General features: G+C 36.6%; 1 protein-coding gene across 5 annotated transcripts in view; it reads right to left on the bottom strand.

Annotated features, from left to right (window-relative positions):
- SLC4A7 (solute carrier family 4 member 7) overlaps nt 1–23,757 on the bottom strand; it is a 133,400-nt gene that overhangs the window by 24,121 nt on the left and 85,522 nt on the right. For 4 of the 5 annotated variants that reach the window (XM_032647508.1, XM_032647511.1, XM_032647510.1 and 1 more), the window contains 9 exons: nt 20,327–20,433; nt 18,033–18,207; nt 14,248–14,381; nt 12,843–13,088; nt 10,886–10,991; nt 8,018–8,179; nt 7,500–7,613; nt 4,404–4,565; nt 4,006–4,257 (listed from right to left, as the gene is read on the bottom strand). In XM_032647508.1, the coding sequence (XP_032503399.1) occupies nt 4,006–4,257; nt 4,404–4,565; nt 7,500–7,613; nt 8,018–8,179; nt 10,886–10,991; nt 12,843–13,088; nt 14,248–14,381; nt 18,033–18,207; nt 20,327–20,433 (1,458 nt within the window). The remainder of the gene's footprint in view (nt 1–4,005; nt 4,258–4,403; nt 4,566–7,499; nt 7,614–8,017; nt 8,180–10,885; nt 10,992–12,842; nt 13,089–14,247; nt 14,382–18,032; nt 18,208–20,326; nt 20,434–23,757) is intronic. The other variant, XM_032647509.1, reaches the window with a different exon arrangement.

Here is a 23,757-nt window from a genome sequence, read left to right as displayed (position 1 = left end):
AATGGAGACACAACGACCCAAAACCTATGGGATGCAGCAAAAGCAGTTCTAAGGGGGAAGTTTATAGCAATACAAGCCCACCTTAAGAAGCAGGAAACATCTCGAATAAACAACCTAACCTTGCACCTCAAGCAATTAGAGAAAGAAGAACAAAAAAACCCCAAAGCTAGCAGAAGGAAAGAAATCATAAAAATCAGATCAGAAATAAATGAAAAAGAAATGAAGGAAACAATAGCAAAGATCAATAAAACTAAAAGCTGGTTCTTTGAGAAGATAAACAAAATAGATAAACCACTAGCCAGACTCATCAAGAAAAAAAGGGAGAAGACTCAAATCAATAGAATTAGAAATGAAAAAGGAGAAGTAACAACTGACACTGCAGAAATAAAAAAAATCATGAGAGATTACTACAAGCAACTCTATGCCAATAAAATGGACAATCTGGAAGAAATGGACAAATTCTTAGAAATGCACAACCTGCCAAGACTGAATCAGGAAGAAATAGAAAATATGAACAGACCAATCACAAGCACTGAAATTGAAACTGTGATTAAAAACCTTCCAACAAACAAAAGCCCAGGACCAGATGGCTTCACAGGTGAATTCTATCAAACGTTTAGAGAAGAGCTAACACCTATCCTTCTCAAACTCTTCCAAAATATAGCAGAGGGAGGAACACTCCCAAATTCCTTCTACGAAGCCACCATCACCTTGATACCAAAACCAGACAAGGATGTCACAAAGAAAGAAAACTACAGGCCAATATCACTGATGAACATAGATGCAAAAATCCTCAACAAAATACTAGCAAACAGAATCCAACAGCACATTAAAAGGATCATACACCATGATCAAGTGGGGTTTATTCCAGGAATGCAAGGATTCTTCAATATACGCAAATCTATCAATGTGATAAACCATATTAACAAATTGAAGGAGAAAAACCATATGATCATCTCAATAGATGCAGAGAAAGCTTTCGACAAAATTCAACACCCATTTATGATAAAAACCCTCCAGAAAGTAGGCATAGAGGGAACTTTCCTAAACATAATAAAAGCCATATATGACAAGCCCACAGCAAACATCATCCTCAATGGTGAAAAACTGAAAGCATTTCCACTAAGATCAGGAACAAGACAAGGTTGCCCACTCTCACCACTCTTATTCAACATAGTTTTGGAAGTTTTAGCCACAGCAATCAGAGAAGAAAAGGAAATAAAAGGAATCCAAATCGGAAAAGAAGAAGTAAAGCTGTCACTGTTTGCAGATGACATGATGCTATACATAGAGAATCCTAAAGATGCTACCAGAAAACTACTAGAGCTAATCAATGAATTTGGTAAAGTAGCAGGATACAAAATTAATGCACAGAAATCTCTGGCATTCCTATATACTAATGATGAAAAATCTGAAAGTGAAATCAAGAAAACACTCCCATTTACCATTGCAACAAAAAGAATAAAATATCTAGGAATAAACCTACCTAAGGATACGAAAGACCTGTATGCAGAAAATTATAAGACACTGATGAAAGAAATTAAAGATGATACAAATAGATGGAGAGATATACCATGTTCTTGGATGGGAAGAATCAACATTGTGAAAATGACTCTACTACCCAAAGCAATCTACAGATTCAATGCAATCCCTATCAAACTACCACTGGCATTTTTCACAGAACTAGAACAAAAAATTTCGCAATTTGTATGGAAACACAAAAGACCCCGAATAGCCAAAGCAATCTTGAGAACGAAAAAAGGAGCTGGAGGAATCAGGCTCCCTGACTTCAGACTATATTACAGAGCAACAGTAATCAAGACAGTATGGTACTGGCACAAAAACAGAAAGATCAGTGGAACAGGATAGAAAGCCCAGAGATAAACCCACGCACATATGGACACCTTATCTTTGATAAAGGAGGCAGGAATGTACAGTGGAGAAAGGACAGCCTCTTCAATAAATGGTGCTGGGAAAACTGGACAGGTACATGTAAAAGTATGAGATTAGATCACTCCCTAACACCATACACAAAAATAAGCTCAAAATGGATTAAAGACCTAAATGTAAGGCCAGAAACTATCAAACTCTTAGAAGAAAACATAGGAAGAACACTCTATGACATAAATCACAGCAAGATCCTTTCTGACCCACCTCCTAGAGTAATGGAAATAAAAACAAAAATAAACAAATGGGACCTAATGAAACTTCAAAACTTTTGCACAGCAAAGGAAACCATAACCAAGACCAAAAGACAACCCTCAGAATGGGAGAAAACATTTGCAAATGAAGCAACTGACAAAGGATTAATCTCCAAAATTTACAAGCAGCTCATGCAGCTCAATAACAAAAAAACAAACAACCCCATCCAAAAATGGGCAGAAGACCTAAATAGACATTTCTCCAAAGAAGATATACAGAATGCCAACAAACACATGAAAGAATGCTCAACATCATTAATCATTAGAGAAATGCAAATCAAAACTACAATGAGATATCATCTCACACCAGTCAGAATGGCCATCATCAAAAAATCTAGAAACAATAAATGCTGGAGAGGGTGTGGAGAAAAGGGGACACTCTTGCACTGCTGGTGGGAATGTGAATTGGTTCAGCCACTGTGGAGAACAGTATGGAGGTTCCTTAAAAAACTACAGATAGAATTACCATATGACCCAGCAATCCCACTACTTGGCATATACCCTGAGAAAACCAAAATTCAAAAAGAGTCATGTACCAAAATGTTCATTGCAGCTCTATTTACAATAGCCAGGACATGGAAACAACCTAAGCGCCCATCATCGGATGAATGGATAATGAAGATGTGGCACATATACACAATGGAATATTACTCAGCCTTAAAAAGAAATGAAATTGAGCTATTTGTAATGAGATGGATAGACCTAGAGTCTGTCATACAGAGTGAAGTAAGTCAGAAAGAAAAAGACAAATACCGTATGCTAACACATATATATGGAATTTAAGGGAAAAAAATGTCATGAAGAACCTAGGGGTAAGATAGGAATAAAGACGCAGACCTACTGGAGAACGGACTTGAGGGTATGGGGAGGGGGAGGGGTGAGTTTTGATAGGGCGAGAGAGAATCATGGACATATACACACTAACAAACGTAGTAAGGTAGATAGCTGGGGGGAAGCAGCCGCAAGGCACAGGGATATTAGCTCGGTGCTTTGTGACAGCCTGGAAGGGTGGGATGGGGAGAGTGGGAGGGAGGGAGACGCAAGAGGGAAGACATATGGGAACATATGTATATGTATAGCTGATTCACTTTGTTATAAAGCAGAAACTAACACACGATTGTAAAGCAATTATACCCCAATAAAGATGTTTAAAAAAAAAAAAAGATTAGATACTTAGCTACGTTTGCAATGGTTATTGTTTTTTATTAAATCACTAGATTAGGTAGAATGTGTACAGTAAAGATCAGATGTGACTAAAAGACGTTTATCATAAAGTATAATTTCTTACATGCTTCATTTATAGTATTAGCTCTTTTTGTTTTCCTAATGAGTGATACTACTCATATTTCATTTAATACATTCATTTCATTAATACGTTCTTTGTCAGGAAGAATGTATTAATCCAATTAATAGCAATATTATTTTTTACACTGTAGTCAAATAACTGTTTCATCTATCTTTCAATATTATTTCCTCTAATATGCTTATAAAATCCTCTGGTATATTCTTCTTTTAGATCATAACTAAGCCATGGATTAACTCCTTCCTAAACTCTAATAGTCTTTAATACTACCCTCTTACATTATTATTATTTTTTGTTTGTTTAAACTACATTATTTTTTAAAAGGATACAATCTAACACTGATGCCTACTACACTAACCACCATTCCAAAATATTATTTTCCAAGTAAATTCTAGGAAATGAAACTAATTTTAGATATTTTAATGTTTCATTTTCATACAACCAAGTATAAATTTTATGATAAAGAAAGATTTTAAAACATTGCAATAAAGAGATTTTTACCTTTAGTACTGAAGTCATGAACACAGACAGGCCCATTAGAATAAAAATCATTAGCCCTGTAACCCGCTGTTCACGAATTCCCAAAAACTTGGGTTGTTCCCCTGGAGCAGAACATTCAGATTCAACTTTTAGGCTGTTGACATGACTTATTGACAACACTGTTGCAGCCACAAACCATGGAAGTCCCATGACAGAGCAAACTCCCAACATAACACCAACCACGAGCAAGTCAAGGTGATAGCCAGCTCCTTTCTGAAAAGTGAAACAAACATGAATATTTGTAAGCCTATATTGTTCTTTTAGGTTAAAACTCTATACTACTTATAAAGAGAGAAGAAATTAATTTTCACCATCTCCAACTCAAAGGAACAATTCTTGGGACAAAATTTTAAAATTACCTTCAACTTGTGCTCCTTTCTGTTTATGATTACAGCTGTAATTTGTTGATCCATAAAGATGAGAATGGTACAAAGCAGAGCTGGAATAGCAGCTATTAATAAGGTCCACCAAGGATTTTCTCCCAAAGGGCTTATGATCCAGCCCCTATTTGTATCAGTAGGCTGTTAAAACATTTAAGGATTAAAAGAAGGAAAGAAAAAAAAGCTTCCTTCTCCTACTGCACAAAATTTCCACAGCACAGACTGTATCTACCCCAGGAAATGCCAAGGGATCGGAAAGGACTGGATTAAATATTGGGATATATTGTGAATTATTTGCAGAGACAGCCATAGGAATTCTCATCCCTAGAGGCAGGTCTCTTGTCCCTGTGACTCAGCCACTCTTTCCACCTAGAAGGGGAGTCTATTTCCTCTCCTTGAACCTGGGGATAAGGCCAAAGTAACCCTGTGATTTCTGAGTCCTGATCTCAAGGGACCCTGCTGCTTCTTCTCTAACCCTTCTGGAACCCTGAGATTAAGCTCTGAGTAAGCCTGGATAAGCTTTCTTGAGGATGAGACACAATGTGATGAGACACAATATGATGAGACAGGGGTTGGAGGCAATTACCCAGCTCCTTCAGCTGTCTGAACTGAGCTCCCAGACATGCTCCCATCAAGACAATAAAGACTGCAGCCACGTATAAGATCCCAAACCAGGAGACCAGAGCACTACCCAGTTAAGCCTAGTCCCAACTGTCGCAGATTTATGAACAAAAAAAGTGTTGTCGTTTAAAGGTATGATGTTTTGGGAGGTTTGTTATGCAGGAATAGATAAGTGCAGTAGAGTGTCCTTTCAACACACGCCTATCTACTTCATATAAAGTGAAATCAATCTACCTACTAGATCAACTCCTAATCTAAACTGCTTTGGAGATCCTACGGACTAGTGATCTTGTCAGGGTCAGTACTAAAGTAGAACTGGGCCTCGCTACACTATTTTTCCAAAGCATTGGCTGACAAAAATCTGGCACTTTAAAAATCTATTTCAATGCTGTAACATAAAATTTTTTTATAATAAAACATTTTTAGAGACCATAAGAGTTTAGCATTCTTGGAGGATATTGGATATATTGAAATTTAAATGCTTCTATTACTTAGATGTCATATTAAGCCTGTTTTTTCTACATGAAAACATCTGTCAACACAAAAGGGAAATTTACTGTTTTTGAATACAGATATTATAATTTTCCCACACTGATATACACTATACTGCTTCATATTCAATACTGCACATGAATAAATATGTTTTATCTATACAATGCATATATTCTTAACTGTTTCTTAACTTGTTTCCCCAAGTGTATTTTAAACCCCTTGAAATCAGTTTGCTACTTGAAAGCTACATAAATGAATAACAAGGATATATTTGGAACCAGAATAAGGAAATGGGACCAGGATTACAGGAAATTACATTAATATAATTTACAGTTTTGTCTATTTGTAAGACTTGGTAAAAACAGAATGACTTTGATATAGTCACCTCTTAACGGCCTAAAATCTTTAGTGGCTCAATATCTATGCTTTTAAACAAAGGTCTCCAAAACTTTTTAAATTATATACTCTTGGGGCTTCCCTGGTGGGGCAGTGGCTGAGAGTCCGCCTGCCGATGCAGGGGTTGCGGGTTTGTGCCCTGGTCCGGGAGGATCCCGCATGCCGCAGAGCGGCTGGGCCCGTGAACCATGGCCACTGAGCCTGCGCGTCCGGAGCCTGTGCTCAGCAACGGGGGAGGCCACAGCAGTGAGAGGCCCGCGTACCGCAAAAAAAATAATAATAAAAAAAATATATACTCTTAGCAGCAAAAAAATATATACCCAATGACGCTATACTCATTTATGTATTATGTTACTTATAATTATCCTTATAGTAAAATTCATATAATAAATATTATAAAGCTTAATTTTTCTTATTTTTAGATAAAAATATAAATAGATTTATATAATTTTGCTGGATCATTTTCCACCTCTACTTTTGAGGACCCTGGTTTTTAAAATAATGTTATTTTTCAAGCCCAGAGAGAGAGAACAGACTAAATTTATCTTTGTTATATTCCTTATTCCGAATCCCCTTTAAATCTTCTGCTTATAAAAGAAGTCATATAATTAGTTAAATGTAAATATAAGCAGTGACACAAATATTTGACTATTAAAAATTTCCAGGAAGTATTCAAAAGCTACCACCTCTAACTTAGAAGGGAAAATAATTATCAAATGTTGTGTTATGGGCTTCCCTGGTGGCGCAGTGGTTGTGAGTCCGCCTGCCAATGCAGGGCACACGGGTTCGTGCCCCAGTCCGGGAAGATCCCCCATGCCGCGGAGCGGCTGGGCCCGTGAGCCATGGCCGCTGAGCCTGCGCGTCCGGAGCCTGTGCTCCGCAAGGGGAGAGGCCACAACAGTGAGAGGCCCGCGTACCACACAGAAAAAAAAAAAAAAACAAAAACAAAACAAAACAAAAAAAATGTTGTGTTATGCACATGATATACTGTATACAAAAGAACTGTAGTTTGCTAATGAAACCAAAGAGTTCATGGATGCTCAAATTAAGTATCATTTTTCTTGTGGAAAAAAAAATTGATTCTCTCTTGATTCTGCTGGGAAGTGTTACACAAAGCTTTCCAGTTACTGCCAGATATACCACCCTTCTAAAAATTTTAATGAGGATCCCCTTGCCACTCTTATAAATTCAAGCTTGAGTTACTCCTTTATAAAGGAATAAAGAATGTTTCTTTCACCTGGAAAGTATATTGTGAACTCCAGCTATGAGAGAAGGGTCAAAAATTTTAAATGATTCCCAACTCCTCACCATGAATATTTTCATTCACTCTACCTGATGGGCCAGCTTTGATACCTTCTTGCTTATTTCCTAAATATGTTCACTTGTCTCTGTTCATCCTTTCATTTTTTTATATATGTGAGGCATATATATAATTTTTGCTTTCAAAGCATCAGCTCTTCAGAGAGACTATGCATATTTTAGAAATAACTACTTAGGAGGCGGTATCTCACTTTAAAGTACCTTGGTATTCCCAAGTAACAAATAGCCAAGTGTTTTAATCCTTACCTCGAATTTTTCAGGAACATGAAGTTTAGGAGATGGAACTCCTACAAGGTAGTCAATTGCAACCATTATTACTATGGTGAGAAATACAGCAAAGTCACTGATTGTCGATCGCACCTATGTTAAAGGGGTTTCGTTAGTATAAACACAAAAATACTATGTGTCCTTTCTAAATTAATTCATATCTTTCACAGACTAAAATATGCCACTAGAAAGTGTGAATGAGGTTTTTTTTAATTAGTGACAATGTATCAGTGAAATACATTTATAACTAATATTTTTTGCAAAAGATAAGAAACACATTTCACAACTAACCTATCATCTCTCATGATAGCATTGTCTTCCTACTGTTAGCTCAGACATGGAATATACACTTTTCACTATGAATAATTTCTTTATAGCTATATGACATAAAGTACTAACTTCAAACAATATCTTATTGTTTTGAAATAAACCAAACCAAGGAAATGAACACTAAAAACATGACTATTACAAGAACTCCAAAATTAAACCCCAATTACCTTGGTAGGAAAATAGCGCTTGGTCTTAAACTGCTTGAGGAATGAAGACAGAAAAAATGTTGTGAAAAATAAGATGACACACCAAAAGAGCACATCTGGAATATAAGGTCCATGGAGACTACAAGCTGATCCTACAAATGTACCATGAAAGATTTTACATTCCTGAAAAAAGGGGAAAAAACAGAAAACGGAAGGGATGAAGGGGATTCTCAGATAGCCAATTAATTACTAAGAACTTCTTTGACTCTAAGATGCTACTGATCATAAGGCACACCATTATTTTATGTTTCACTTAGAAAAAACACTATCAAGTCAACATTAACACACAATCAATTTTAAAACATATCCTGAGTTCAGAGAGGTTATGGTCTGACAAATCTGCATCTTAAGTCACTGAAATGAAATATTGTATTTTTGTCAAGTTATTAACATCACACACTCCACTCCTTTCTTTCAACTCCTTATTTCCTTTAGTGAAAGGCTCATGTATCTCAATATATAAGCCTTTTATTAATTCCCAAATATTTGTTGGCATTCTTGTTCAACAATTTCACTGTCTTTCCTTTACCTCTGAACAAGTTGCTTACAACAAAAGCTATAGAAAATTACAACTCTGCCTTTATAATGCTGAGTAAGAGATGGCTATACTATTAAATTCGAATCAATAATAAAAACTGTGCTTGGCTTTTCTGACTTTTCTTTCTTTTTCTTTTAGTGAAGGAGGACATCAGCTCAGTTTTTATTTATTTATTTATTTTTGGCTGTGTTGGGTCTTTGTTTCTGTGCGAGGGCTTTCTCTAGTTGCGGCAAGTGGGGGCCACCCTTCACCGCGGTGCGTGGGCCTCCCACTATCGCGGCCTCCCTTGCTGCGGAGCACAGGCTCCAGATGCGCAGGCTCAGCAGTTGTGGCTCACGGGCCTAGTTGCTCCGCGGCATGTGGGATCTTCCCAGGCCAGGGCTCGAACCCATGTCCCCTGCATTGGCAGGCAGATTCTCAACCACTGTGCCACCAGGGAAGCCCCTTTCTGACTTTACTGATGGTGAGATTAATGCATGGGACTGTGAGCAGTAAAGTGACCACTGAAATATCTCCATTAATAAAATCAATAATATAGTCAATAATATAACATAATACAATTATAGAAATATATTGACTTGATTTTCCTCTGGGGGGAAAAATAACTGAAAGGCAACCAGAGATTAACAAAGGCACATGCAACTGAAGTCCTTTTTTCCTTACTTAGATTCTAATGAGACTCATTTTAAAAATACAACTCAGGGCTTCCCTGGTGGCGCAGTGGTTGAGAGTCCGCCTGCTGATGCAGGGGACACGGGTTCGTGCCCCGGTCTGGGAAGATCCCACGTGCCGCGGAGTGTCTAGGCCCGTGAGCCATGGCCGCTGAGCCTGCGCACCCGGAGCCTGTGCTCCGCAACGGGAGAGGCCACAACAGGGAGGGGCCCGCATACCGCAAAAAAAAAAAAAAAAATACAACTCAGGTTTACTGAAAGAAAAACAAAGTTTCCATTATTCTCAATTTCTACGTGCTAAGATTAGTAATCCTACAATTTACAACATGGATCATAGAAATAAAAGCTATAGCTACACAAAAAAACCTAACATGGCCCTGATGGATATCAAGAAAATACACTGAAAAGACCATATACATAATCTAAAATATTAAGACATCCTATTCATCATGAAATGAGCTTTTTTAACAAATCACTTTCATATAGGCACCTCTATTAACTCTACCTCTTTCACAACAAAATAGACAGAGTTAATAAAATATTATTCTAATATAGAACAGTAAAGTATTATTCTAAGCTGATTACTGACACACAGTGCTTTACATCAGCACTGTCCCCAGAACTGTCTGTGATGATAAGATGTCAGGTATCTGCACCATCCTGTACAGCCAGCCAGCAGTCAGTCACTCGACAGGACTGAGCACTTGGAACATGGCTAGTGAAGCCAAGAAACTGAACTTTTAATTAATTTTATTGAACGTACAGTTAAATAGACACATATGGCAGTGACTACTGTACCGGACAGTGCAGATGTAAATTATCAATGGGATAAAATTTCAGATGAAATCCCTCCAGTTACATATTCAGGAGCTATCACCCTTAGAGAGAAAAGAATGACCTACAATTGCTTACATGATATAAAAAGCACCAGAGAAGCTCAAGGGATCCTGGTTTTAATTGATATTGCCAGCATCACTGGACATCTTTATTTCTAAATCCCAACCTGGGAAGTGTCCAAAACAGATAGTCTAGGGCTAGGACAACATTTCCCAACAGAATACAAAAATATGTATGTAATAGTGCTCAGTACCCAGTAGGTGCTCATTATATGTTTCTGTCCTTTTTCCTTTCCTTTCCTTTCCTTTCCTTTCCTTCAGTGCTGAAGTCATACTAGTCTCTACAAGGTAAACAGGTTCAGTACGAGCATTTCTCATCTTCTAAATAAACAGCTGCCGGAGCAGATGGACTGATCAACAGAAGGCGCAAATGCGTAAGAGCTGCTGGAACTGTCGACTTGAGGACCAGCAACCACAGGCCTATGAACTTATGAATCCAAAAGGAATTAGAAACCAGAAGATTATTCACATCTTTTTAATAATTAATATCTTGGAAGCCAAATATAGTCCATCTTGATCTCCCTTCCTACCAGCTTCATTCTTTTCAACCTATACACTTCAGTACATGATAAATAAAAATGTGGTAACTTCTATTTGGTCAACACAACTCTATATTCTGAAAACATATGATATCCATCAATCAAGAAGGAAATTTAGGTTTACTAAGGAAAAGCTAAATAACAAGGTTACTGTTTGCACCAGCCTTCGCTTCACATATACTCACAGAGACAGTGAGGTTCCCCCAGGGAATGTTGTGTGCCGTTACATTCCTTTCCTCCCACACCTTCAGAGTTTCATTGCCAGGGTTAGAAGGCTCAACACATACACACCTGAGAAATCAGAATTGGGTAGTTTTTACCATTCTGCATTTCATGTTTACATTTTATTAAATCAGTCACACAATGGAGTAGCTTTTAACTTCTTAACTTTTTTCCATGTTGCAAAGCATGGAGACTAAAAAGTGAAAATATCAGAAACAATGGAATGGAATAAAGTTTGGCTTATATAAATATAACAAAGCTAATAGAAATACCAATAAAATGTTTACTTAATGAAACTGGTTAGATATATCCCTTGGGGCAGTACTATTTTCTTTAAAAATCTGAGAAGACACCACCATGTTTAACACGGTCAGCCTCCACTAAATCTTACCACTTATCTCCACAGGAGCCGCTGCCGCCTTCCCATCTACATACACACAACATGCACTGGGAACCAGTATAAGTTATACTCCTACTAATTCTAGCCCTACCTGCTCATGCTCATCCTTTACTCATCTTAAGATCCATCCTTAAAGTAATAGGTAAAACATAGTTTTTCAGGACAGGACTAGGAGAGTCAAAGCAATCAGAGAGTTCAGTTCATATCCAAAACTATCTCACCTGCCTGAAAAAGCTAGAAACACATACATAAGCAAAGAAATCTCTAAATATGGATTTAAAAATGAAAAGAAACAAACAAGAATATTCTCAATTGGATTATGAGCTGTTTGAGAAAAGGCAGGTGGCTGGACTTTGGATTCAACTGAGTCTCTATCATTTACTAGCTGTTTGACCCAAGTCAAGTCTTAACCTCCACGAGCCTCAGTTTCTTCATATACAAAAGGGGCTACGATATGAATGGCGAACACTGACATGAATATATTACTCAACATTCCTAACACAGTGCCTGGTCACAGAATGTTAGCTGAACAAATGATGTTCACATGTAGGAAACAGTGTTCTAACTGGTTGGCACTAGCTATAAAAACCATGCTTTTTAAAGATCAAAGTAGCAGGGAAAGAGAGAAGACGACAAATAACATTTAAAAAATTAACTAGTTTAAGAGCAAAGAAAACGACACAAAATAGACTTGGCATCAAAGTGTCACTAATATTTTCAAATAGGTCAATGTCTTATAGGAAGTTTCACATCCCTCCCTCCTCTGTGCATCAAAGTCGAGAGTGTGTGAGGACAGCGAGAGGAGGAGGGGTGTGAAGTGAGGGACTGGGGCCGAGGGGGGCAGGAGGAAGGAAGGCTTTTGGTAACCACGTTCCTCCATGTAAGTTAATCAAATGCAGGCTCATGCTCATACCAACTGTGCTCAAGACAGCAAATACAGGCATCTACCTCGGTATGTCTAATTTTAATAACCTTTTTCAAGTTTAAACAAGTTTGCCAACCCTTTGTAACTATTATAATTACTTTTCAAATCCTATTTTATTCTAGAGTCCTAAAATATTTTCATTTCATGCTTTTCTTTTCACAAAGAAAATAATCCACTAAACAACATACAACACTGCACTGAAATTACACTTTAAAATAACTTCCAATAGAAATGATCAAGTTTCATAAACGTTAATGAAAATGCAAAACATGAAGAATATATAAATATATGGTGGTTAGTTGCCAAACAACTGAATTTAAATTGGCCAATCCAATTTACACATAAAACCAAAAATACACACACTTGGACAAATTGTTTCAGTGAATAAAAATGACTGAATTTGTTCAACCGCGTTTACATCCACTGTGTGCTTTGGTAAGATCTCATCTGTAACAAACAAGTCAACCTCCGTACTGCTAGTTGGGTAGTTATAGCTAGATATACAGTGAGCATCACATTGCAAAAAATCCATTTTCTTTTGCTCAGACACCTCTGCAAAAATACATTTACTATTAGGGGAAACAGAAACACTTACGAGTAGCTGGTCAGTTCATCTAAATTGTTGTGCATATTAAATGCATATATTTCTCCTAAATGAAAGAGCTTCTCCAAAGCCTCATAGATGAATATGATGCAAATGAGAGCTGCGAAAGCCTCCTCAGTGAACCGGGTGATGTAACACACAAGGCTGCTTGCATCTGTCGCAACCAAAACAATGCACAAGAAAGAAGTCCACAGACCTATACTGGTTCTCAAAGACAGATAGGAAAGGTGATAATCTCTGTTTAGAAAGAAAAATGTGGACATGATCAACATATACATGCCAAACAGTATTGGTACTTAAAATTTTCATAACAAACAATAAGAACAGTATAAAAGCTTAAGATTTCTAAAAGAGAACACATTACAGAATAACAAAATAATGACTAAAGAAAGCTCTATGTGTTTTTCTGCTTCAACTGAAGACTAGCTTCTTATTAGTAGACTTAATGATTATATTTTACTTATACAAAAGGTTTACAGTGAAAATCTACTAGGCAATAAATATTTTAAAAACAAAGACCTCACTTTAGAAATCAGTTATGAGGAGTAAATGACAGATAAGCAGCCTGTAGAACAAGTGGATGTATGTCGCTCGCTCTGAAGACCCAGATGCTCCAGTGTCAACACGGCAGCCACGCCCCAGCCCCACCACCACCAGCTCCTCTACCACCAGTATCACCACAGTGACTTCATTTTCCAATTCAATTTCAAATAAGAAATTACTACCAGTGAGTCTAAAACACTTGAGGCCACTACATTCTCTATTTATGTGTGTACTGTGCCAGATCAGAATCAGAATCAGCTTGTCCAGTGGCAAAAGAATCCAAACAAGAGAAATTAGTGAATCAAACATTTAACAGCATCAAGTTGTTTCAGACTAAAATATTCAACTGCATTTATCTCACAAAAGGAATAGTACTGCCATGTCAAATTCCGAGGTTACCAGCTCCAGTAATCTGCACTAACCCCACACTGTGAGCTGCAGCTCCCTCTGTGACACAGGCCTGCTGGGTAAAGTCAGCGTGAGCCTTCGAGATCCACTGCTTTCTAAACTTCCTTTAGAAGACCAACATACCGTATAATAAATAATTCAGATTAACTACCTTCTTACTAGGTTGAAATTTGCTAACACAAAGGACTTTTACTGTCCCTCAAGTGATTTGCTTATCAGCATTCAAATCCATTGATTTTAAATTCAAGGTGACTGGGGATGAGAGTAGGAGCCAGAGTAGGGTTGACCACACAGTAGCCCCAAAATATTGAAAATATGCATACTCATCAGATCCTCTTTTTTCAGCTATTAAATATACAATGTACTTTTAACTAAAGTTAGTAACAATAATATATAATTATAAACATACATAAACAAATGTGACAAGTAGGTAACTATTACATACCTGCAGAATTTAAATAAAATTTTTTCAAACACTAAAACTGGACCTGTGCTCCCCAATATTGTTAGAGGTTGCCCAGCAAACAACGAATAGGCAATCCCAGTTAATGATGCTCCAAAAAGAGACTCTATTGCACTCTGTTTAAGGAAAAAAGAAATGAATAAAGGTAATACATCATAAATGTATCTCTAACCTACTATAATACATATACATAAGATACCTGGAAAATAAAAATATTAATCAAGTGGTTAAAAAAATAAAGCAAATGCAACTTTAAATCTCAAATTTACATTTTAAATATGGAAAATTACAAATATATTTTAAATACATGGGAAAATTGTTTTGTTTTAGCATATTAAAGGTGAACTTTTATAATCAACCCTAATTTGAAACTCAATACTATGGGAGGTAAGGAAAAAGGGGTAAATGGAAGATGGACACAGAGGCTCCAACCCTATCTATACATGTTTTACTTCTTAAGCCTATGGTGAGTACAAAGATGTATACATTATTTTGAATATTTTTGCATGTCTGAAATAGTTCATTTAAGAAAATAAAAAACATACTAAATGCTCGATGTGGTGTGCTACAAAAAAAAAGACTCCTTCAAGTAGATGAATAAGAAATTAGCATGCTCAAATTTGAAACTATCATTCTCAAACTTGTTTCTGAAGTGCAATTTCCCATACATTTTAAAGAAATTAATCTAATATGATGGGCTTAACCAACATATATAAAACATGAAATGCTTAACATAAATAATAGATGAAAAATCTCCTTAAAAAACTCCTGGAAACCATACATGAGGAAATATTATTATTAAAGTTTGGTAAAAATGATAAAATGAAAGACTCATAGAAATCTTAAATCAAAGCTAGTAGGCCAATTTTGTTTCACTACCAACATTACATCCTAACTGATTAGGTTATCAGTTGCTAAGGCATATAGGCTATGACACTTGACAGAGGGGAGGGGTCAGAAAGAAAATGGTTTACCATTCACAAACATCGAGGTCAACTGGGATATACAATTAAGAAAGGAAAAGCCCATCATCAGTAAAGCAAAGACAAGACTCTCGTGAGAAACAAGCCTCTTGGAACTTGAGAGGCAGCCCAGCAGCATGCAGAGAGCAGGGCTTCAGAACCAGATCTGAAGTAGAAGACCGCTTCCCACCAGATGCTAAACCATGGCAGTATCTCAGACCTGTCCAGCCCAACTTTTCTCATTTTTAAATGTGGGTGATGATAGCCAGGAGAACTTAAAGAAGCAGTGTTTCTGAAAACACTAGCAAGCACACTGTCTGGCATATGGAATGCACTCAATAAATGGTAGCAATTATCATCATCAGTAATAAGAGCATGTTCCAAAATCAAAATCACAACATAAGAATAGTATGTAGTAAAAGTAACATTCAATTATTAGTATAAAAATAGGATCAAACCCACATACAAACTAGACTTTTGGCAAAATGAATAAGTGTTCATATTAATAATATATTTATGAATTGTATGAGATACATTTGTTTTCTTGCCCACAGACAAACAAGAGATTGTCCTGGAAGACACTACTAAGCTATTATAAACTCCTTAGTTCAATTATAATATGTATATTTAGGAATGAATTTAGAGTTCAAATCAAAGGAAAAAATGTCTAAACAACATCTAGAAATAGAAAGCAAAAAATTGAGCAGAGAAACAAGGAGATGGCAAATAAAGAAATGCTAGTGGGGTGGGGAAGGCAGTTGGGCGCAAAATTACTTTCCCTCCTCAATGTTGTGTTGAAAGAGCAGAAACTTCCAGGTGAAGACCTTCTTTTCACCATTCCCCAAACCCCTCATTGCCACATTTACTAGGTTCTTTTACCCAGACCTACTTTTTCCCAATTTTTAAACTGTTTCTATGTTCATTCCCAAACTAAAACCTGTCTTTCCCTAAAGAAATCACAGCCCTCCCTATACTGCCCTAACTAACCCACATTCAAAAGCTTCCATTTTACCCACCAGAAGCCCTCCCCTAATCTCCCCCATACACCTCTCCACTGTAAGGCACTGAACAATCCCTGCTGATCTTCCTCCTTCTCTACACCTCTATTTTGGTTTTTACAAAATTACATCATCCTGACTCCTCTTTCAGAGCTCTGATTGTGCCTGTGTCTAATTCTCTGGGCCATTTTTCTCCTCATTCTCATCCTTCCTCCATTTCATAAATGGGGATAACTTCCCACACTTTTTTCCTCTCCTTCTCTCCCTTTACATTGTTAACCTCATTTATTTTCAGTTTCCCAATTTTCATATTTCTTTCTTACCACTCTATAAATTCTGGAACTTCACCTCCTAATGTCTCCATTTCTACCTGAAGTTCCAATAAGGCAGCTGAAAATAAACGCATCATCTCCATATCATTTCCCTCCATAATATTTCTGATTTCTCTATTCTAAATTATTACAACTCCTACAGCTCTTCCTTTATCTCACTCATGTGTGGCACAGAACACCACGACATAGTAACTACATATATACTATCCTATCTTTTTCTCCTAGGTTAGGACCCTGAGGATAGATGACACATGCCCATGTCTTACCCTTGTCTATGTTCCTCTAGTGCCTAAAGCTCTATCACATGCACAGGGTATTAAACAGCAGGATGAGACGGGCAGGCAGTGAGTGACAGTCCAAGAGGAAAGAAACAGTATTTCCATGATGGTAACAGACAAGACACACTTCCTCAGGGACCAGCAGAGTTACATGTACAACTTGTGACAGCACATAAAGAAACTTACTAAAAATATCTATTTTGCTATAATAATATAAAAGAATAATAGAAAAGAATCTAAATAATCAAAAATAAATTGAGTTGAAAGGAAATTTCAGTTGTCAGGTTTATCTCATGTTCAGCTCATGAAATACTTTAATTGAACAATTATTACTACTTAGAATTGGTTGGTTTTTAACCTTTTATCTGTAAAAAATAAATTTTCTCCAAACAGTAAATATCATTAAACAAAATATACTTAGGAATCACAAACTGTCTCATTTAAACGCCACTAAAATGTATATAAACAGCAACAAAAAAGTCTTTCCAAATTTCACGAAGCACGAGATGCTGTTCCGATATCAAGCCCCCACAGCCCCAATACAGTATCACCAAGAACAAAAAACATAAAAACTTTCATTCTAGTCATATCAAAATATAGATGCAGTTTTCAGTTATACTTTCCAATTAACACTTTGGCAACGTTCACACAAATTTAATAACAGCAAAATTAAACACCACTTCAAAAATCCATCATTTGTCCAGAATTATGCTCCCTTCTTCCAAATAGTCTAGCCCAGGGGACCTGCCAGGGTGGATTAGTTAATGTTAATCATATGGCTCTAACTAATCCTATGATGCCTTAAAGGATACAAAGTGACCCCACGGATAAATTCTCCCACCCATGACCCACCCAGAATCAGTTCAATTGATCTGTCTCCTCCCACCCACTCCCCCCACAAAGACAATACAAGCCTTTTACTCAATTTATAAAACCATTCATCCAGCAAGCCATGACAAACTTTTTTCTTTCTTTCTTTCTTTTTTTTTTTTTTACCTCAACTGTGCATCTTCTCCTGTTCAAATGGCTTCCCCATGTTTTCCATTGCAATTACCTTTGGGGGAAGTCTGCTTTGGGACAGGTTAATCATGCTGTGGGTAGACTCTTCAAATAAAAGTATGAATAGTGAGACAAATGCACACAGACACTTGCCTCTGAAGAGCTAAGAGCCTGGCCACTACCAATCTTTGTACTCACTATTCTGCCTTCTGTAGCTTCTCCAAGCAGCCCTCCAAAAGTGATTACAGGAGACATACAGGCACAGTATAGGAAAAGAATCGAGGCCAGGCACTGCAGACTTAATGCATCCTTGAAGTCACTCAAGAAAAAAGGTGCTTTCCTTTTGATGTCAAGTATCAAACCACCAAAAAGCCTAAATAGGTGAGATGAAACTCGTCAAACTGTACACTAGAGGATTCTGGCTAGTTCAAACTAAAACTATGGGCTACATAAAACTGCTGGTGCCTAGCGTTTTGTCAACAAAAATCAATATCCTATTTAAATAATGGTATAAATTATAGAAGACAAACTCATTTAATCTAATCCACTGATAGTGAGTGGAAAGGCAGACCTCACTAAGTTAAAAGAGACACAAACATCTGTATCATATGGACTATATACTGAAAAGACTACAGGCAAATGACTATATGAGTAAATGCAATAGATATCAAACACAAATGTGCAAGGAAATACATAATAAAAATAAATAAAACCTAACAACCCATTCATGAAAATGTGCATAAGCAATGCTATTAATCATTATTTATATTATAAATCTTAAAGGCAAGTGTCAGAAATACCAGGAATGCAATTATAATATAATCGTAAGTCCCCAAATACCCTTTAATATGAATGTAGTATGCTCACGCCCACTCAGTAGTGAATTAAATAATTTTAGTTTTAAAATTTTAGTACTTCAAACACATAAATACTTCTGGTCTAGAAAAAAGCCTAAAAACTATTTCAGTGTATGTAATTTACTGTATATGTAGTCAAACCAGTGTGCATATTAATAAAACTAAGAGGTTTTAGTTAGTAAATTTAAAATCTATATTTGCATATCAAATCATTTCAATGACTTATCATTTCAGTGTTTTTTAAAATCAGACTTTTGGATACATCTAACTTGAAAGCATTCCACTACAATATAAGCTCTGTGAGGGGCAGGGACCTTTTCTTATTCACTGCCATTATCTCCAGTGTCTAGAACACTGCCTGGGAAATAGTAGGTACTCAATAAATACCGGTGATAAATCAGTAATTTAAAAAGATTTTGTGACTCATAAAATATCATTCAAATCCCTACTGCAGAAAAATACACCAAACAAATTAATCTTATGCTTTCAAATGCTTTAGATGTTTCAAGCTTTACCATTCTAGCTTTTTCCAAAGTTAATACTGAAATAAAGCCTAAACATACATTGACACCTGGAAGAAGTTATCCTATAAATAATATGACAGCAAGGGGACTGAGAAAACTGTAAAAAAAAGGTGCCAACTTGCAATAAAAATGGTGCCAATGATAATCTAGAAAATGAAAGTATATCATCAAATCAATCATTTATATGAGACTCTCGGGTAACATGAGGTCACTGGGGGTCTGGCTTGGTACTCCTCAGTGACTAACCCTACCTCAGTTTTAAGTCTGAAGAAGTAATAATAATAATAACTTAAATGAGCACCTTTCGCATGGGGACAGAGTCTTACTCTATTATACTCAGAGACTACTATCTTAATCAATGAATTAAGATATCCTGTATAAGCTATCCTGGTTTTTTAAACAAATATTTAAGCTTCAAGATCTTTAGTTCTATAGGGACCACCAATGGATAAAACAGTATCAACATCCACATGCTTTTTTCTACACAATGGTAATACCATATCATTTTCTACCTCTATAAAATATTTTAAGACAATGTTTGCACCGGTAATATTTCTGTTCTTTATTCCAAAAATTAACTTCTGCAACAATTTTTCTAACTAGGTTTCCAGAGACTATTACTACGGTTTAATTATGCTTGTCTGTCGAATTTTACATCACCTCATGATGTACTGCTCATGGAAGAGTTTTACATCTATGCACACACACGACACATTGGTTACTATTCCTCTCTGTTCCCATAATTCTCTAACTTCATATGAGAATGGCAATAGGACACCACACTTTCCTCAAGAACCTTCTGTACAGGCAGTTAAATTAACCTACTATAGAACTACAATACTCTTAACATATGCTGCATAATATTTTCATTTTAAATTAAATCCTGGTATACAGAACCCAATATAGTCTAGTAAACTACTTTAAAATGCATATTAATTATCCTTAACATTATATACCTATAAAATAATACACATTTTTTAAAATATGGAAAAACTACTGTACAAAATTACTTTCCAAATATTTGCAAAGAAAAAGAATGCTTATGCCTTTTCCATCAAATCAATCTCTAGCCCCTAAAAGACACCCACACTGTATCAGTATCTGTACCCACCGTCCAGTCCTCTGTAGCTCAGGCCCAGCATGGTGTGGGGCCTCTTTAGGGGTCTCACCCGAGGTGGGGGCAGATCCATTGGGAAATACAGGAATCTTTCTCTTTTCCTGCATTTCACAAAAAACACATTTTCAGAATTGTTTTAAGGAAGCTGAGAAGGCATCTTCAATTAGAGGGAACATGAGATCTCATACTGATTATATATCTAACCAGTACTCCTAGAAAAAATGCTTCCTAATGTAAACTTCCACTTTAAAGAAACTGCACTTTGAAATAGAATCTAAAATTTGTCTCTATTAATATTTCAAATTTATATTGTTTTCTTCTGCTTTATATTCTAATATCAGATAAACTATAAAACACCCACACACCCCATTTCAAATTACTACTCAGCAACAGAAGCAGAAATATCCAATAAAGCATCTCTCCAACTAGAATTTTTTAAATCTTACTCATGTTAACTATAGAAAAAATACACTTTACATTAAGAGTAAATGCCATTTTTTTTCTTTTTAAAATACTTCCCTTAAGACATAAGTAGCACAAGAGTTATTAAACAAATTTTCATAAAAATCAATTTCCAATTAAGTTTTTTTTTTTTTTTTTTTTTTTTTTTTTAAAATATTTATTGGGGCATAATTGCCTTACAATGGTGTGTTAGTTTCTGATTTACAACAAAGTGAATCAGCTATACATACACACACGCCCCCATATGTCTTCCCTCTTGCGTCTCCCTCCCTCCCATCCAATTAAGTTTTATTACAAATTCAAGAGTATTATTCTCGTGATAAAAGATCTCCTCCTCACCAGAGTGAGCTTTTAATTTGTTACCTCCAAAGGTCAGAGGTTGCTGGACTAAAAAAAGTGTGTGTGTGTGTGTGTGTGTGCACGCGCGCACGCGCATGTGCAGGGGTGGGTGGCGGGGTTTGGGTTGGGGTGGGTGGGAGACCGCTAGAGGGAGAGAGAGGAGACCAAAGAGAAAGGGAGAGGGAAGAGGAGAAAGAAAAAGACAGGGTTGGGGGTGGTGTTTATCCTATGAGGTCCCCCGGATCAAAGACTCTGGATCAACTAAAGACTTAAATTCCCTGGTTCACATATTCAGTATTTATAGAGCAGCACAACTTATCTATAATCGTAAGATTACCATTTGAAAATGTCAAAATTGGGGCTTCCCTGGTGGCGCAGTGGTTGAGCGTCCACCTGCCAATGCAGGGGACACGGGTTCGTGCCCCGGTCCGGGAAGATCCCACATGCTGCGGAGTGGGCTAGGCCCGTGAGCCATGGCCACTGAGCCTGCACGTTCGGAGCCTGCGCTCCGCAACGGGAGAGGCCACAGCAGTGAGAGGCCCGCATACCGCAAAAAAAAAAAGAAAAGAAAATGTCAAAATTAAAACTAACTTACATCATAGCTCAAAGGGGAAAGGGAAAACAAAATTACAGAATTCCTAGAAAACAAATCTAAAGAAAAATACTATATACCACAATCTATGGGATACAGCAAAAGCTTCATTCAAGAAAATGAAGCACTTACATTAAGAAAATTCGAAGAATAAAAATAAGTGTATTAAGCATTTAATTCAGGAAATGTGAAAAAAATCTTTGAAGGATGGTGAAAGGAATAAAATAAAGCTGCTAAAAGCAGAAATCGAGTTACAAAACACAATATACTTTTTTTTTTTTTTGCAGTACGCGGGCCTCTCACTGTTGCGGCCCCTCCCGCTGCGGAGCACAGAGGCTCCGGACGCGCAGGCTCAGCGGCCATGGCTCACGGGCCCAGCCGCTCCGCGGGATGTGGGATCCTCCCGGACCGGGGCACGAACCCGCGTCCTCTGCATCAGCAGGCGCACTCCCAACCACTGCACCACCAGGGAAGCTCCATAATATACTTTTTTAAAAAGGAGAACTGAAATAAATTTTAAAAGCTGCTCTACTGGAAAAATATGATAAACTATTAGCTAATATACAACCAAAGTTATGACAAGGGGGCAACTTCATAAATTTTACATATATATAAGAAATATATATATATGTACAAAGAGAGAGACAGACTGCACAACACAACCCTCTGCAAATAAATGAAAAATTTTGATGAAATGGGTAATATACCAAAAAACATAATTTCCCAAAATCGACACCAGAAAATAGGTAATTTTCTATGGTATACAGTTTACCAAAACTGACTCCAGAAAAAAGAGAAAGCTTACACAAACCAATTTCCACAGAAGAAATAAGCAAGTTGTTGAAGTCTACAACACAAGAGTCAAGCTCAGAAAATTTTAATAAAGAAATCTTTCAAACTTTCAGAACCAAATTATTCCAAACCACTTAAGGTTTAAAGAACACAGAAAAAGGAAAACTTACAAATTTGTTTTTATGAAACAAGTATAATGATGATACCAAAACGTGAAGACTGCACAAAAATCTATATACCAATCACTTACAAACAGAAGATGCAAATAACTTAAATAAAACATTAGACAAAGACTACAGGCACTTTAAAGCCCAAGTTGGCTTATTCCAACAATGCAAGAGTGCTTTCAAATTAAAGAACCTATTAATGAGATTTACCATGATAACTGATAAATATATATATATATTTTTTGGTGGTACGTGGGCCTCTCACTGTTGTGGCCTCTCCCGTTGCGGAGCACAGGCTCAGCGGCCACGGCTCATGGGCCCAGCCGCTCCGCGGCATGTGGGATCTTCCCTGACCAGGGCATGAACCCATGTCCCCTGCATCAGCAGGCGGACTCTTAACCACTGCACCACCAGGGAAGCCCAATAAATAAAATTTATATGATCATCTCCAGAGATGCTAAAAAGCCCTTTGACAAAATTCAACATTCACTTATATTAAAAATTTCAATAAAACAGAAATTAGGGTACTTTCTTAACATGATAAAATGTGTACTTTGGCACTAAAGACAGTAACTTAATGAGAGAAACATTAGGAATATTGACTACAGTCAGGAAAAAATTAAGAAATGCCCTTTAAAGTCAACTACTACTTAAAACTATTAGAGATTTTAATCAATACAATTAACAGAAAACTTGTTAGAGGTATAAAGAATTACAAAATAAGGGATAAAATTATCTCTTATTGCAGATTACATGACTAAAAAACTACTACATACAATAAAAGCATTAAGAAAGGTAGCAGGATACAAAAGAAATATACAATAACCAATAGCCTTCATAAATATATATATGTGTGTGTATATATACATACATATAAATACATATATATATAAAGCAACAAGTAGATGATATAATGGAACAAAGACCTCATTTATAATAGAAACAAAGATAAAATACTTATGAATACACTCACCAAGAAGCGTGTAAGGCACAGATAAGGAGAACTTTATAATATTCTTTAAGGACACAAAAACTGACTTGAAATAGGAAAACAACTGGGGAAAGATGTACCA

This window comes from Phocoena sinus, chromosome 11 (assembly GCF_008692025.1).
Source record: "Phocoena sinus isolate mPhoSin1 chromosome 11, mPhoSin1.pri, whole genome shotgun sequence".
NCBI lineage: Eukaryota > Metazoa > Chordata > Mammalia > Artiodactyla > Phocoenidae > Phocoena > Phocoena sinus.
The sequence above is the reverse complement of the archived record's forward strand: the minus strand, read 5'-3'. Positions and strand labels throughout refer to the sequence as shown.